Below are 15,303 nucleotides of genomic sequence, written 5' to 3'. Positions count from 1 at the left end.
ACATGGAATATGTTTAGAAATAAAAAATAATAATTGGTAAAATTGAATAGCTCAGTTTAGGTTCTTAACCTTCCTATTCGATACTTTCTGTGAAAGAAATTTTTGCGTCACTCTCTCCGCCAATTGAAATTGTCATTAGTTTAAAAACGACTAGTTTGAAACGACTAGTAAAAATGAACACCTGTCGCGAAAGTGGAAGAACTTGTAACCAAACCTGCTTGACAGCGAAAATGTTCATCTTTATTCGATGACAGAAACTCAGGAATGAAATGGAAATGAACCTGTTCGAATAGATAAAAAACTGTGCGAAATATTCAATTCAATTTTTATGCTTCGAGAATGTGGATCCCTGTTCCTTGACCTTCAAATTTTCAATTATTCTCCATCTCGAAAAAAACGTTGGCATGAATATAGGATCACAAATTTTGCTGGAAACAGTATTTACAGATCTGTATAATGATATTTTAACCAACTTCTTAAGGGAGACAGGCTTATATCAAAGTCATTGTAAATCGCAAAACAAATGTCTAGAATGTCAGTCAAGCTATGGATCATGTTCGATCTGACTATCAAATGAAAATATGTTAAATTTTCTATCCATTACACTGGTCAACACAGGTGCACTCCACAGGCTCGAACCGGAAAAAATGAAAGAATATAGCTATTTAAACACTACTCGTGTGTATTTTGGGGTCCTCCTCAAGCTGAGGTTCAAGCTATTAAGAACAATTAATGCAAACCAAGGACTCTTCAACTATGATATTGCTAAAAAAAACATAACTCTAACCAATGTACCATCCGGAGAATCCTAATGAAGAAAGTTGTACAACAAGATTTTCACGAAGCACGAAGAATGCATGCTGATGGATGACAACACGTACTTGAGGATGGAGTTTGGACAGCCTTCAGGCCTAAAATTTCACAAAGCCACTGCCATGACGAACTGCGAAGATACATTTGCCACGATGGTCTTGATTTGACTAGGAACTTGAAGTAAACAACCAAGGTTGCCGTCACAAAAAAGACAATGGATTCGAAATTTTATAGAAAAGAGTGTTTGCAGAAACGTCTACTTCCGTTGATTGGAGAAGCTTCGTTGAAGTTAAAGCACTGCAGTCGTAAGGCGCTCAACATCAAAATTCTTATTTGTGTCCTGAAAATATTATTAAATTTTAACTGAATAATGATATGGTGTAACAAAAACTAAGTTAAAATGGTTTACCTCATAACACAATGAATCTAGCTTACCTGCAGTCTAATATAACAAATTTTCAAGTTCCAAGATAGCGCAAAAACAACGCGAGAACTTCATTCCACAATTGGTGAATCACGCTCCATTAGCTCATCACGCCACTTGTTATCGAGTATAAGGTTTCTCATTCCCGCTTATGTTTTATTTCCTACAATGAGTAAAGCTATGGAAGTAACAAAAAACGACAACAAATCGCATTGTAGTTTTATTTTGGAGTGATCCGTTTCACTAATAAATGAAATCGAATTTTTCTATTGTAGGTTCTTGTTGCTGAGCTTGGTACAATGTTGTACAAGCTCCAAAAACTAATATTTTCAATTTGGTGTAACCACGTGGTAATTCGGTAGCCTGGCCTTGCCCAGCGCCAATTTCTTCCAATAAAATAGTCAGTCAATTTCAAGATTTGATGCAACTAAACCAATCAGTTTCAAGCGAGGAGGACGGAAAAGCGGAAAGAGAGAACTTAACGGAAAATGGGTAGCAAGAAACTATTGATTCCCGGTTTGATCTCACCCCTGTATTTATGCACAGCAAAGCGCACTTCGACGTCGCCGTCCTTCGTTTTCTTTTTCGCTGTCTCCACTGCCCTCCCCCACTTGCCGTTCCACCCGTAGAGTGCATCACATATACAACACATAAAATATGGAATGCATGTGTATGTTGGGATGGACTCTGCCAGAGCGCGCGTCCACCGGAGGAAGGGAATTTCCGCCAAAGAAACGTGAAAGAAAACACGAGAAAAGTAGCATTGGAGTAACAACAGCGAAGGAGCTTTTGCTATGGGAAAAAACAGCTAGCGAGCGGCTCCAGCAACAACAAGCGGCCCGCCGCCGGTGGTAGCGTATGGACTTCAGCATGGATAAGTCGGTGGTTGCGGAGGGGTTCATGCATAGGAGAAGAAAAAAAGAATCGAGGATCACCACCGAAAGGAAGCTATACCAAGCGCTCGCTAGAATAAGGAACGGGACAAAAAAAATATATGTGTGTATATATAAAACTTATATTTTTCTCATTGCCTTTTTTCTCGTTTTGTTTGAAAGCACTACTCTACGTTGTTAGGACGCTACGAGTGTGGAGGTAGCACCAAGAATAAGGGAGGGGGGGGTGCTGACTAACGGGGATATTCAGGAAAAAGAAGCAGCGGGAGCTACTAGAAATAAAAAAAAAATCCGTCGACGGCGTACCAGAAGTTGTATTACGAGCGTCAAGACGTTTGGCGAGAGTGCACTGTGCATCGCTCGGAGTGAGTCGAGCAAGTCGCGCGCCGCGGACAAGACGCGAATGTGTGTTCCGGATTCATCCTGGTCGACCATTCCGGTCGGATCCGGTGACCACCGCCAAGGTCACAATTTAACCATAGCTGCCTTATCACGGTTAGCAGTCCGGCGGATTTTGTTCCTAAACCAGTGCTAAAGGTTGAAAAATTGCCTTCTGCAACGAAAGTTCCTCAAACTAGGCCAAATGTTCGTAGAATAAGTGCTGTCAACAGAAAGTTCCTAAATTGTAAAAAAAAGTATCTGCGAAATAACATAAATAAGTGAGAAGTGAAAGTTGTTTCCAATGCGCACAAAAAATTATTCAGGGCAACAAGTTTCGCGATAGCAAAAAAACGCGAAAAGTTCTTTGCCCCTGAATTGCGTCTGTTTGCGCAGCCAAGTGATAGTGATCCTACCTGGAAAATCAAAAGAAGAAAGTGAAAATCTAATTACTCTCCTAAATGCATGAATGAGCGTACTCGCACTGAGCGGCAAAAGGGTACAAAGCGGAAAAGCAAAAGGAGTAAAATTTGCCCAACAAGTGAAAGTTTGTTGAAAAGTTAGCTTAGAAACTTTTACGTTTACTGGAATCGAGATCATCTGCTGTGCTGTGTCTAGTGCATGTTAAACCTGTCGTTCTGGATTACTACACACATACACACCCACACTGATGACGTCCCATATCCGAATCAAAGAGGATCTTTACACGAAACCACCGTTGGGGTCCAATCGAATCGGTGTTGACCCTCACATCGAACCCGCCGTCATCCCCCAGAAACCATCCTTTCTTTTTCCAGCACAGTTTTATAAAAATCTTTTCGCAGCCTCCGCTTCACTGCTACAAAAACCCCCTAACAACAATTCCCCCCTTCATAACACCCCTTACTCACCACCACCGATTGACGATGAGAAAGCCGAAGATCTTTCCACCCCGGGCCCACCGATACCGTTTTTTCCGTCGTCCTCGTCGTCGTCGGCTGCGGCCCAGGCGATGGCACACTTTCCACGCAATCTCCTGTTTTCCGCATCTCCTGTTGCGTCCTGTAATGCACACACCACTGGAGCTACCGGCGAGGAAGAAAAACTTTCCAGCCATGGACAAACACCACAGCAGCAGCAGCTTCGCCATTCAACTGACGATGGCCACCATCGTGGCTCATCGGGAGCACCTAGCGATCCGGGCGATGTGAAGACGGTGACAGCCAGACAGGAGGTTAGCGTTAGGCACTGTTAGCCAACTAATTTGATTATTGCACGTCTTGTACGATGTGACGAAAGGAATGGTTTGGTTTATTATTTCCTTCACAACTGATTAGGATCTTTCAACTGCCTTTAGAACGCGTTTTGAGGTTTGACTGTTGAAGAACGTGGCGAAGTTCTTCACGTTTTTTTATACTTAAGGTATTGGAGTGATTGAAATGCTGGGATACTCTATAACTATAAAAATGTAAGCCGTATACAAGACTTTAACTGAAATGTATCAGATTATAATATCAGACCCTGTACTTTATACTTGCAAGAACACCATTTGCATTAAACTTAAAGGTGCGCACTTTACAAATAAAAAAACTTTTTTTGAACAAATAATTTTCATTCAGCATAAAAATCGAAACAACAACCTTAGCACTGAAACAATAAAGATGCTTTTTTGACTTTTTTTGACTTTCAAAAGAGTGTGGTTAGGTCGGTCTGTGCTACGATTTATAAACCTGTTTTAGTATTAGGAGCGGAAATCGATTTTTTTTGTTCTACTGAGATTGTGACTTACTCCAGTCAGTGGTGGGCACAATTCCGTTAATTCACACACACAAAAACTTCTGTAAGCAACAATGCACTATTCATTAGGCTTCGACGCTACTTTATTATGAAAACATTCTTAAAAATTTAATTTTTATCAAACCCGTTAGCCCGTTTTTATAAAATCCGTGTTGTTAATTTCGAGGTACCAATGGGAAAAATTTTACCTTCGAGTTTCGTTTAGCGCCTAAGCTCTTCGTCGTTTCGAATGAAGTATTCATGTAAAGTTTCAGCTCAATCGGACTTTGGGAAGCCGTGACTCAAGCGCTTAAAGTTTCACTCTTTTGGCCGATGAAAATTAAAGGACAAGTAGTCCGCGAATTGCACGATATCATTGTTTTTCTTAATTGATGCAAGAGTGAAATTTTTACCACTTTAAGGCACAACTTCCCAAAGATCAATTGAGTTGGAACTTTGCATGAAGGCTTCTCTCAAGAAGACGAAACTTTTGAGCCATATCGCTAACCGATATTTGTAAAGTCGATTTCCATCAGTACACTAGTGAATAGCACTCCAATCCAATTATTTTCGTTTTTATGAGCAATAAATACAACCATATGACAATTCACGTAATAAAAAGTTAGCGATTAGCGATTAGCGTTCCGCTAATATGAGTTTAGCGTTCAGCGTTTAGCGATTATCGAGCTAAATGCTCCAGTTAGCGAATTAGCGATTAGCGTCGCTAAAATTTCAGTTAGCGGTGCCCACCACTGACTCTAGTAATTACATAATAACACATTTCAATTGCAGCAGCTGCTCAATCCCAAAGAATATTAAAAACTAAATCTAGTTAGAACCAAACATTAATCTTCCTGAACTAAAGTAGCTTTTCCTGAAGACCGTATTAAAAAAGCAGATTTTTTTATTTCCACGAGCGAAATCTACATTCTACATCTACATCTACATATTTATTTACATGTTGTAGATCCTACCTACGGCTGGAATATTGATTTACATATGTTTGCTTGAGTGTATAAATTTGATACGACAGGTTTCTGAGGAAAACCCACTGACGCCGCTACACCGGTAGTGTTGGCAGAAAAAACAATTTTCAGCAGTTGATTGGAGCTTCAAACCACGGGAATGGCAACGCTGTCGGCTACCAGACATTTACAAAAATGGATAGTTTACTCTTTTCTTGTGCTGATCCAGGCAAAACAGCCAAATATTGAATGTTATGCATGTTATTTAAAGTTATTTGTGATAGTTAGTATATTTATTTTGTTCGAAAATGAAGTGAAGTAGATTTTGGTGCCAGATAAAATGGTTTTCTGATGAATGGTTCAAAAATACATGTTGGTTACGCCAGAAAACTACCGTGCCAGCCCCTTGTTTCAAACACTTACAACTTTCTTTAAAGACATCCTAGCTTTTCAGTGTTCTCAGCGAAGTTGTTAAGCATCTAAAACACTATCCTTTAACGCAATATAGAGCATTACTGAGCTTTCTAGAAATGAAAATGCAGAAAAGTAGAGTTTCCCATTCAAACTTTCATACAGTTTGAAATTTTATCCCACCCTATAGGGCCCTAGTGTGCATGCACACGTATTAGCGAAGATAAAAAGCATCAGTAATGCTGCTTGTGTTTTGCTATAAGCCAGCGGTTCTCAACCTTTTTTTGTTCGCGTACCCCTTGGCGATATTTCCAAATCAATTACCCCCTGGCTTGGAATTTGCTCGCAGCGTGGGAGAGAGAAGTGGGGGATCATGTTGTGGTACTCTGGTTTAGGCTTAAAGTTGAACTATGGCTTGTTTGATTGCTACAGTCATGTTTCAAGAGCAAGGTTGATAAACAACAAAGTAATAAATAGAAAAATTGCTTAGTCCGCCATTACTTTTTTTTAAGAGAGGGAATTGTTAGTGGCTTAAGGACTTATGATAAATATTAATAAATAATGAGTATGTGTGTCCAATCACAAATGGTGACTTCTCAACACTGTTAGAAATTTGTAATTTTAATTATTAGGATTTGTTTGCTTTCGCAATTAAAACTCAAATCATTCGTAGGGATTTAAACCTACTTGTCAAAAAAGGGGAAGTAAACATACAACTAACTAAATTGCTTATTGGTTATTGGCTTTAAGAAGAGCTTATCGTAGCAATTGAGGATTGGAACGATTTTTGTCGAAAATTGTTAATAATTTTATTTGACATAGCTTCTAATGGTTCAACACCAGTAAGTCTATGTAATTCGAGTGTGCCAAACCAAGGAGGACGCTTCAAAATCATTTTTAGAATTTTATTCTGAATCCTTTGGAGCGTTTTCTTCCTTGTTAAACAGCAACTTGACCAGATCGGTACAGCATAAAGCATTGCTGATCTAAAATTTTATTTGTAAATCAATAGTTTGTACTTAAAACAATGTTTAGAATTCCTTCAATGTGCTCTTTGAAAATAAGTTTTTTTGTTTGGCTTGAGGAAAGAAGCCCTAGTCGGAAAAATTATCATTTGAGTTTTAGAAGCATTGGGAAAGATTTTCCACTTTTGTAAGTAGGAAGAAAAAATATCTAAACTTTTCTGCAATCGACTGCATATGACACGAAGACTTTTTCCTCCTACGGAAATGCTTGTGTCATCGCAGAGCAATGACTTTGTGCATCCTGGAGGCAAATCAGGAAGGTCTGAAGTGAATGTGTTGTACAGGACTGGACCCAAGACTGAACCTTGAGATTTTTCAAACGAATTAGAAGTTGAAGATTTTCGTCAATTATTGGTGAATCAAATTTCACTTGAGCCTTTGGAACAGAATAATCTCTGGCATCAATAATTGCACATTTCAATGCTTCCAAAGCGGAATCAATACTCACTTCGTTTGCAAAACAAGCTAATTATTGAAATTATTCTCAATATGAGTTTTGTATCTTTCCCAATTAGCCTTGTTATAATAAAAAACAGAGCTCATGGGGTTCAGTGCGTCTTGAGCTACCGGACAGATCAGACGTGTTTTCGGTTGCTTGTGGACTGGTCTTTGACTGCTTATAGCTTCAAAGTTTGTGTTTTGTCAGTGTGTCTTTTAAAGATTACCTGGAAGTTAACTTACATCAGTCTTTCTCAAGACTACCTATTTCTTTGTTTCTCAATACTTGCAATTTGATATTTTTGAACTTTTTTCGTATCACCCGGAATGGCAGAATGAAAAAAGAAACCACGCATCGCTACGGGGAGGAAAAGAAAGGCATCTCTTTCTGAAACTAGCTTATGCAGTGAAAATTTATATGATATTCTGCCTGAGCAAGAAGCCGGCGAAATTGAAATGTTCGGAAGTAAAACTATTCAAAGTGAAATTTCTGTAAAAATGGAGAAAATTCCACCTATTGTGGTAAGTATTGCTTCTGGATTTGATATTTTAAAAAAAGAACTTTCTACGTTTCTCTCCGACGTCAAAGGTACTTGGGTCATTTCATGTCAAGTGTCCGAGGAAATGCATCGACCATCTCCGATTTCGACCAAAGTTTGTGAGTCGATGTATTTTGGGCCGGAACTTCTAAGTACAAAGTCTTGTACCGATTGGTGGACCCCTCGGCCAATGGGACGGCCTCCACTTTTTGCGAATTTAGCAAAACACCTTTTTTATTTTGTGAATATCTCGGGTCTCTGAAGAGCTACCAGGTGATATAGACATATCATTTTGAAGGGTTTTAGATTTAGAATTGAACTACGTGATCATTTTTTTCTGCAGTGTTGCCAACATTGCATTTTCTTCGATTCAAAACTTAGTTTGCAATTTCCTCAAAATACCCCCCCCCCCTTCGATTTTGATTTTGACCACGCCAATGTCTTTAACAGACAATTTTACATAGGAATCACTTATCAGCAAAAAAAACAAAATGTAGCGGTCCAGAGATACAACATTTTCAAAACTGCAAGACTTCGGTTTTGTCTACGCACGAAAGCGCTTCTACATAAATTGCTGCTATCTTAATGGTATCCAAGCAGGCGTTTGTGTAATCGAAAAGATGTACCTTAGAGGAGCATCCGTTAATGATGTAATGCAAAAAATCCCGCTCTAGAATCATTTTCACGAAAGGTTACAGGAGAATTTTGGCTACACTTTTCGTATTTAAATTCAAACTGTTTTTTGTTAAATGTACACTTTTGTCCATGATTCGAATTTTGAAACCAACTTGTGACATTGTTAATAACGTGGAAAAAATGCTGATTACAAATTTCATTCCATAATTTTGCATGTTTACATTCAAGATCACATGTTCAAACAAATCTCCGAACGCATCCAAAATATTTTATCAAAACGGAATATCTTAATTTGCTTATATCATAGCACGTCATGGAGCAAGAAAGCCTATCATAACATTCAACTGCTTATATTCTTCTTCTTCTTACCCAGGATTAGAGCGGAGGTGGCTTTTTCTGTTCTGTTTATTTGACACAGGCTTCTCAGCCACTGATTCCTACTGATAATAACAGTCTTCTCTCGAGCCGGGACTCGAACATGCCACGACTAGCAGTTTTGTGACGAAATTTGACGAGGGGGAGGCTAGGGGGTCAAGCCAAGCTACGTAGCAAATATGAAATTAAAAAATTTGGATTTATTCTAATTGTTTTTTTTTTTCATGGCTTTGTTTGTTTATGGTCATTTTTAATTCTTTGTCTTGTCCTATTCATCTATGATCCAATGTATTTAGAGGAAATTGCAAATTAAGTTTTGAATCGAAAAAATGCAATGTTGGCAACACTGCTCAAAAAATTGATCACGTAGTTCAATTCTACATCTAAAACCCTTCAAAATGATGTGTCAATATCACCTGTAGCTCTTCAGGGACCCGAGATATTCACAAAATAAAAAAGGTGTTTTGCCTAATTCGCAAAAAGTGGAGGCCGTCTCATTGGCCGAGGGGTCCACCAATCGGTACAAGACTTTGTACATATAAGTTCCGGCCCAAAATACATCGACTCACAAATTTTGGTCGAAATCGGAGATGGTCGATGCATTTCCTCGGACACTTGACATGGAATGACCCACTTATTAAATTGGCCGAAGAGGCGAATGCCGTTTACTGGCCCAAACATTGAAAGATTGGAATCGTCTTATTCAGTATTCAACTAAAGAGATGTATTTAATTTTTTACATATGACACTAAGAGCGCCAAGCCGTTCAAGGTCGTATTGAAAGGTCTCACCAACGATCAAAACGTTGATGAGATCAAACATACTTTAACAGAATTACTTGGCATAGCCCCTACCCAAGTAATTCTAATGAAACAAAAATCACGAGGCGAAAACAGTCAGTGAACTGGAATTTCCCTTGTTAATTAGGTAATCCATTTTAACCGCAGTGAGGTTATTGACTTAAATATTTTTGAAAAAGCACATGCTTTATATAACGTGCGTGTAAAGTGGGAAGTTTATAGGAAGTTTGGCAGAGGTGAAAAGCATATCACCCAATGCCGTATTTGCCAACGTTATGGCCATGGTTCAAAGTTCTGTAACATGGACCAAAAATACCATATTTGTGGAGTCTCTTCTCACAAAAAGGACACATGTCCTGTGAAAGAGAGTAAAAATTTTCGCTGTGCGAATTGTAACGGCAACCATATGTCAAATTTTTATCAATGCCCAGCCCGTTTAATAATTGTTAAGGCAAGGCAAGGTAAACAAAATTCAAAACAAACTTCAAAACAAAATTCTCCAAGCGTACCAGTACCACCCACTTTCTCTACTCCTTTGCATACTCGTTTAACATATGCACAGGTTACAGATAGTTCGAACATTCTACCGCCTAATATTGGTAGTTCGAAAATGACCGTTAATATGGGAGGTAAGCAAAACACGGTGGGAAATAAATTGCCCCAGCTAATATTACTACCGAAAATATTTTTTCTAATGTCAACTGCCAGGGGCCTATTACGGCAGGTAAACTTTCTTTTCTGCAACAAGCAATGTTGGATCTTATGAACGCCATGTTGCAGGCAAAATCAATGTTTGAAACCATTAAATAGGTACAAATTTTACAATTAAAATTGTTCCTAACTTAAAATGTAGCAATGATTTTAAATAAACCAATCAAAATTTTAAATTGGAATGCTTGCTCATTGAAAGCCAATGAGAATGAGCTTTTTAATTTTTTAACAGTAAATAACGTGCATATTGCAATTATTACTGAAACATTTTTGAAACCTAACATCAAATTAAAATATGATCCCAATTACGTGGCTCATAGATATGATAGGATTCGGTAGCAATAATAGCTGGGGTAATAGGTAGCATAGCATAGCATAAACCATATTGCACAATATCGTAGGTGGTCCTAACTCCGATCTTAAATATTAGCTGGGGTAATAGATGTACATTTATTTTCCACCGTGTTTTACTTACCGAACTCTCAACATTAGGCGGTAGAATGTTCGAACTACCTGTAACCTGTCCATATGTTAAACGAGTATGCAAAGGAGTTGTGAAAGTGGGTAGTACTGGTACGCTTGGAGAATTTCGTTCTGATGTTTGTTTTGAATTTTGTTTACCTTGCCTTGCCTTAACAATTGTTGAACGGGCTGCGCATTGATAAAAATTTGACATATGGTCGCCGTTAAAACTCGCACAGCGAAATTGTTTACTCTCTTTCACAGGACATGTGTCCTTTTTGTGAGAAGAGTCTCCAGAAATAAGGCATTTTTGGTCCATGTTACAGAATTTTTAACCATGGCCATAACGTTGGCAAATACGGCATTGGGTGATATGCTTTTCACCTCCGCCAAACTTTCGATACAATTCCCTTTTCACTCGCACATTATAAATAGCATGTGCTTTGTCAAAAAATTTCAAATTGTTAACCTCAGTGCGGTTAAAATGAATTAAATAATCAACAAGGGAAATTCCAGTTCGTTGACTGTTTTCGCCTCGTGATTTTTGTTTCATTAGAATTACTTGGGTAGGGGCTATGCCAAGTAATTCTGTTAAAGTATGTTTGATCTCATCAACGTTTTGATCGTTGGTGAGGCCTTTCAATACGACCTTGAACGGCTTGGCGCTCTTATTGTCATATGTAAAAAAATTATACATCTTTTCAGTTAAATACTGAATGAGACGATTCCAATCTTTCAATGTTTGGGCCAGTAAACGGCATTCGCCTCTTCGGCCAATTTAGTAAGTACCTTTGACGTAGGAGAGAAACGTAGAAAGTTCTCTTTTAAAAATATTAAATTCAGAAGTAATAGTTACCACAATAGGTGGAATTTTCTCCATTTTCACAGAAATTTCACTTTGAATAGTTTTACTTTCGAACATTTCAATTTCGCCGGCTTCTTGCTCAGGCAGAATATCATATAAATTTTGACTGCATACCCTAGTGTCAGAAAGAGATATCTCTCTTCTCCTCCCCGTAGCTATGCGTGGCTTCTTTACGTAACGCAGGATAACTTCCCCTCCTTTCAAATTTGAAATTTTGAGCGAACATCACAGTTACGTAACGGCTTATTTCAAAAACTTATTCGAAACTTTTTCAGTTCAGAATGTAATGATAAAGGCTTTATATTTTTATTTAGAGTTTTCTGGCCCATTGCAAATCGTTTATTATTTCAAGTTTTTGCACGAATAACAGGTCGTTTTAAGTCTGAAACATAACAAACATAAAAAAAAACTTAGTAATATGAATAAAAAAAAAAAAACAAATAACAAAATTAGCAATCGTTGCAAATGTCCTTGCTGTGCTCGTTGCATATTGGCTTGCAGCATGCTATACACGTCTTCCTTGTCTTCCTGCGTTTATTGTCCAAATTTTTGCAAATGTGGCAGACGCCAGCTTGTGGGACTCTTCCAGTTGAGTCTCGTTTGACCGAGGTAGATGTAGCAGCTGCAGTTGTTGATCCGAGTTCTTTGCCAATAACTTGCTCATATGCATATTGCTAGGGTTTCTATCCACTCATGCTTATGGCCATTTAGGGCCCCACGGGAATCTGCTCCGGTAAGACAATTTCGAGGACAACTCACCAGTTGGACTCGAAATGGATGTAGATCGATTCCTGGAGTGATTTCAAGAATTTTGATACCAATGTTGTTCGGTTTTATTGACAATTGTACTAATTTGTCTCACCGGAACATGCACCCGTAGATCCGGATTTACAGGAACCAGATGTGGTTACAGGTCCATGTCGATCCCAGATTCTAAAAGTAGACAGATTTTCCAATCTTTTGATAGGCCAAGATCAAAAATCTGTCAAGAAATGAATAAGCAAGAAGCATTTCATTTTGTGGGTACCCGGGTACCCTGCCGAGTACTTACGTGGTGAAAAATTTCGAAGCCCCCCCCCCCCTTCAACCCCCCTTGTTTCTACAAACAGACTAATGATGGAAAATGGTTTATTTCCACTAGTTAGGAGCATTCCATAAGTTTCAGCTGTCTAAGTTGACGTTATCCTTGGTTTTTGTAGCAATAAAGTCTGAAAAGGTACCCGGGTACCCTGCCGAGTACATAACGGTTAAGTCAATTTATTTATTTGTTATATAAAATAGAAAATTGAAAAGTATAATGTTGAAATAAATTCGTATTTGGTAATTTTCTGTAAGATGATTTTTTTCTTATTTATTTTAATTCGCCAGACTGATAATAATGTTATGACGATTTTACAGCGATATGACATCGTGGTTTAAAAGTAAAGCTTGGTTAACGCTATGAGACAAATCAGTAAGTTTCTTGTTTTATTTTCGCATAACAAATTTCTACTTAAGATTGATTATTTGATTTTTCACATATATTCGAGATGATCGATGCAGAAAATAAATGCAACCAACAAAAATCAATGTTTCACGTCAAGCTTTTGCTATGTTTAATAAAATCCACAAGGCTTACTCTCCCACATTTTGCGAAAAACAATATATCTTTTCCAGACTTAATTCAGTTAAGAACTTAAACTTTTATTTAAATAGAAATGAAAACCCTCGTATAAAAAAACTGTGTGAAGGATGGCCTTTTTTAAGGTTTTCTCCCAACTTACTATTTTGTGCAATTATTTTAGCATCTTGGTGATATTCAAACGATTCAAGTACTTTTTCAAGTTTGGTTATCTACCAAAAATCTATTCTGAATAAATCAGCTGAAAACAAAAGTAATTCCAAATCAAGCTCATGAGAGCTAAGCTTTCCTTTCGACATTTTTGATAAAGTGCTATCAAAAAAACTGTCAGAGAGGACAGATTTCGTGTTCCCAAAACATCAATTCACCATCTTGATTTAAACATTCGCTTCACAATTCGCTACATTCCTCTTTCCATTCAATCCTAATCTATTGAATTGAAAAAAAGTTTCATATGAAATTCCACTTTCCCAAGCATCTTACTTTTTTATCCGAGTGTGCAGTAGCCCATTAATACTTTATCATGTCTGTCTTACTTCCAGAAAGCGCCATCCTCCTTTCCCTGGCTGTCAGACACGACCAACAATAACGACTATTCAAAGGCCAACAACAACAACCACCACCACCCGCACCATCACCACCATCACCATCATCACCACCCGAGCACCTGCCGCCATCCGGAGGATTCGAAGGTACCGCTGAACTGCAACAGTTCTCCACGAGCAGGACCGGGTAACGCCGGTAGTCACCACCCGTCTGCCTCGGAGGGAGCAACTCCCGACTCCAGCAGCACGACGGCGACGGCGGCGATACCAAACTTCAACCAGATGCCCGTACCGGGTTCGGTCCAGGGCCAGAATCCCACCCAGGGACTGGTTCACTGGATGAGCGCGGTAATGGCGGAACATATGACATCAAACTCGCACCACGATCCTGCCGGTGTCGGGATGCACTACATGTGGAATGGACCGATGGAGGTAAGATAATCGAAAAAATAATTTAATTGTTTTATTTTATTTAGAATTTTTATAATTGATTTATTCTAAACAATGAAAAATTCACATTAAAATTGAATAAACCTTCGAAGCAAACCATTCTTCATACGAGAGATTATGAGACCACTCGGTATAATTTGTCATGTCTGACAAGATGTTGGAATATTTTTCCAACCAGAATGTGCTTGCTGTGACAAAAATAAAATTTATTTCCAGCTATAAAAACCAAGAGTAACAGGGTGATTGGTCACTATCCGTCACTGCTTCATCTTCACCAGCGCTAGTGTTTCGTTTCCTTGAAGCGAAAGTAACAAAGCTTACCCTTCTTACTTTCGAATATTGCACTCATATAAAGCGCAAAACATAAAAACCAGAAATACATTAAAAGCCAAACTGGCTGATTGCATTGCAAAAACATCCTTCGCCGAGGAAACGTTTCTTTTTCCACATCACATGAGCGCCACTAAAACGGTTTTCCAAGAAGCAGGGAGAGGAGAGTGAGAGTAAACAGCGAACAAAGATTTCACATAGGAAACGAGTTATTTCTTAGCTATGAAAAAATATAATAATAGAAGAAGAAGAGCAAGCGAGTTCGGCGTCGAAAAATATATTTCTTATTCCCTGTTTTCCTATAACACACACCGAACTACCCACCCCCACATATGCGAGGGAAAGCTACCAACGCCGATGCCACCCGTTCACCTTCCGCCCCGTGCTCGTAATCCTTGGCAATAGAAAACAAAACAGAAATATAAAAATAAGGAAGCGAAATCTCGCGCCCGTCGAGTGTGGAAAAAGTCTCAACGGGCCGGCAAGTGAGTCGGGTCAGGTTCGTCACTCGCTCTCTCTCTCTCTCTCTCTCTCTCTCTCTCTCTCTCTCTCTCTCTTCCGTCATACATATTCCAAGTCCGACATGCTCCCTCTGCCAGGCAATTTACTCCCTCTTCCCTTGGCCACAGACACACGGGATCCTGTTTGATCCGCGCGTTTCTTTTGCACTTTTCCGATTGCGAATCGACCCGCGTGCAATGACGACGACGTTGTCGTCTATGTGAACGACAACGACGACGAATCGTCTGGTTTATTGATGGACACAGAATTTGGGGGGAACTTATAGAATAAAGAGCGAAGAAAAAATTGGCCAATGAATACCGCCGCCACATGCCGTTTGCAACTCGATACTTAGTGGCGGATCTT

The 15,303-nt window shown here is 38.8% G+C and overlaps 1 protein-coding gene across 3 annotated transcripts in view; it reads left to right on the top strand.

Moving 5' to 3' along the window:
• Positions 1 to 15,303, top strand: part of LOC129730652 (zinc finger protein rotund-like) — a 264,493-nt gene that overhangs the window by 140,100 nt on the left and 109,090 nt on the right. For 2 of the 3 annotated variants that reach the window (XM_055690161.1, XM_055690160.1), the window contains exons 1-2: positions 2,486 to 3,721; positions 13,654 to 14,088. In XM_055690161.1, coding sequence (XP_055546136.1) covers positions 3,179 to 3,721; positions 13,654 to 14,088 — 978 coding nt within the window. In that variant the 5' untranslated portion in view covers positions 2,486 to 3,178. Of the gene's footprint in view, positions 1 to 2,485; positions 3,722 to 13,653; positions 14,089 to 15,303 lie in introns of those variants that run through there. The other variant, XM_055690162.1, reaches the window with a different exon arrangement.

Source organism: Wyeomyia smithii, chromosome 3 (genome assembly GCF_029784165.1).
Source record: "Wyeomyia smithii strain HCP4-BCI-WySm-NY-G18 chromosome 3, ASM2978416v1, whole genome shotgun sequence".
NCBI classification, from domain to species: domain Eukaryota; kingdom Metazoa; phylum Arthropoda; class Insecta; order Diptera; family Culicidae; genus Wyeomyia; species Wyeomyia smithii.
The sequence above is the reverse complement of the archived record's forward strand: the minus strand, read 5'-3'. Positions and strand labels throughout refer to the sequence as shown.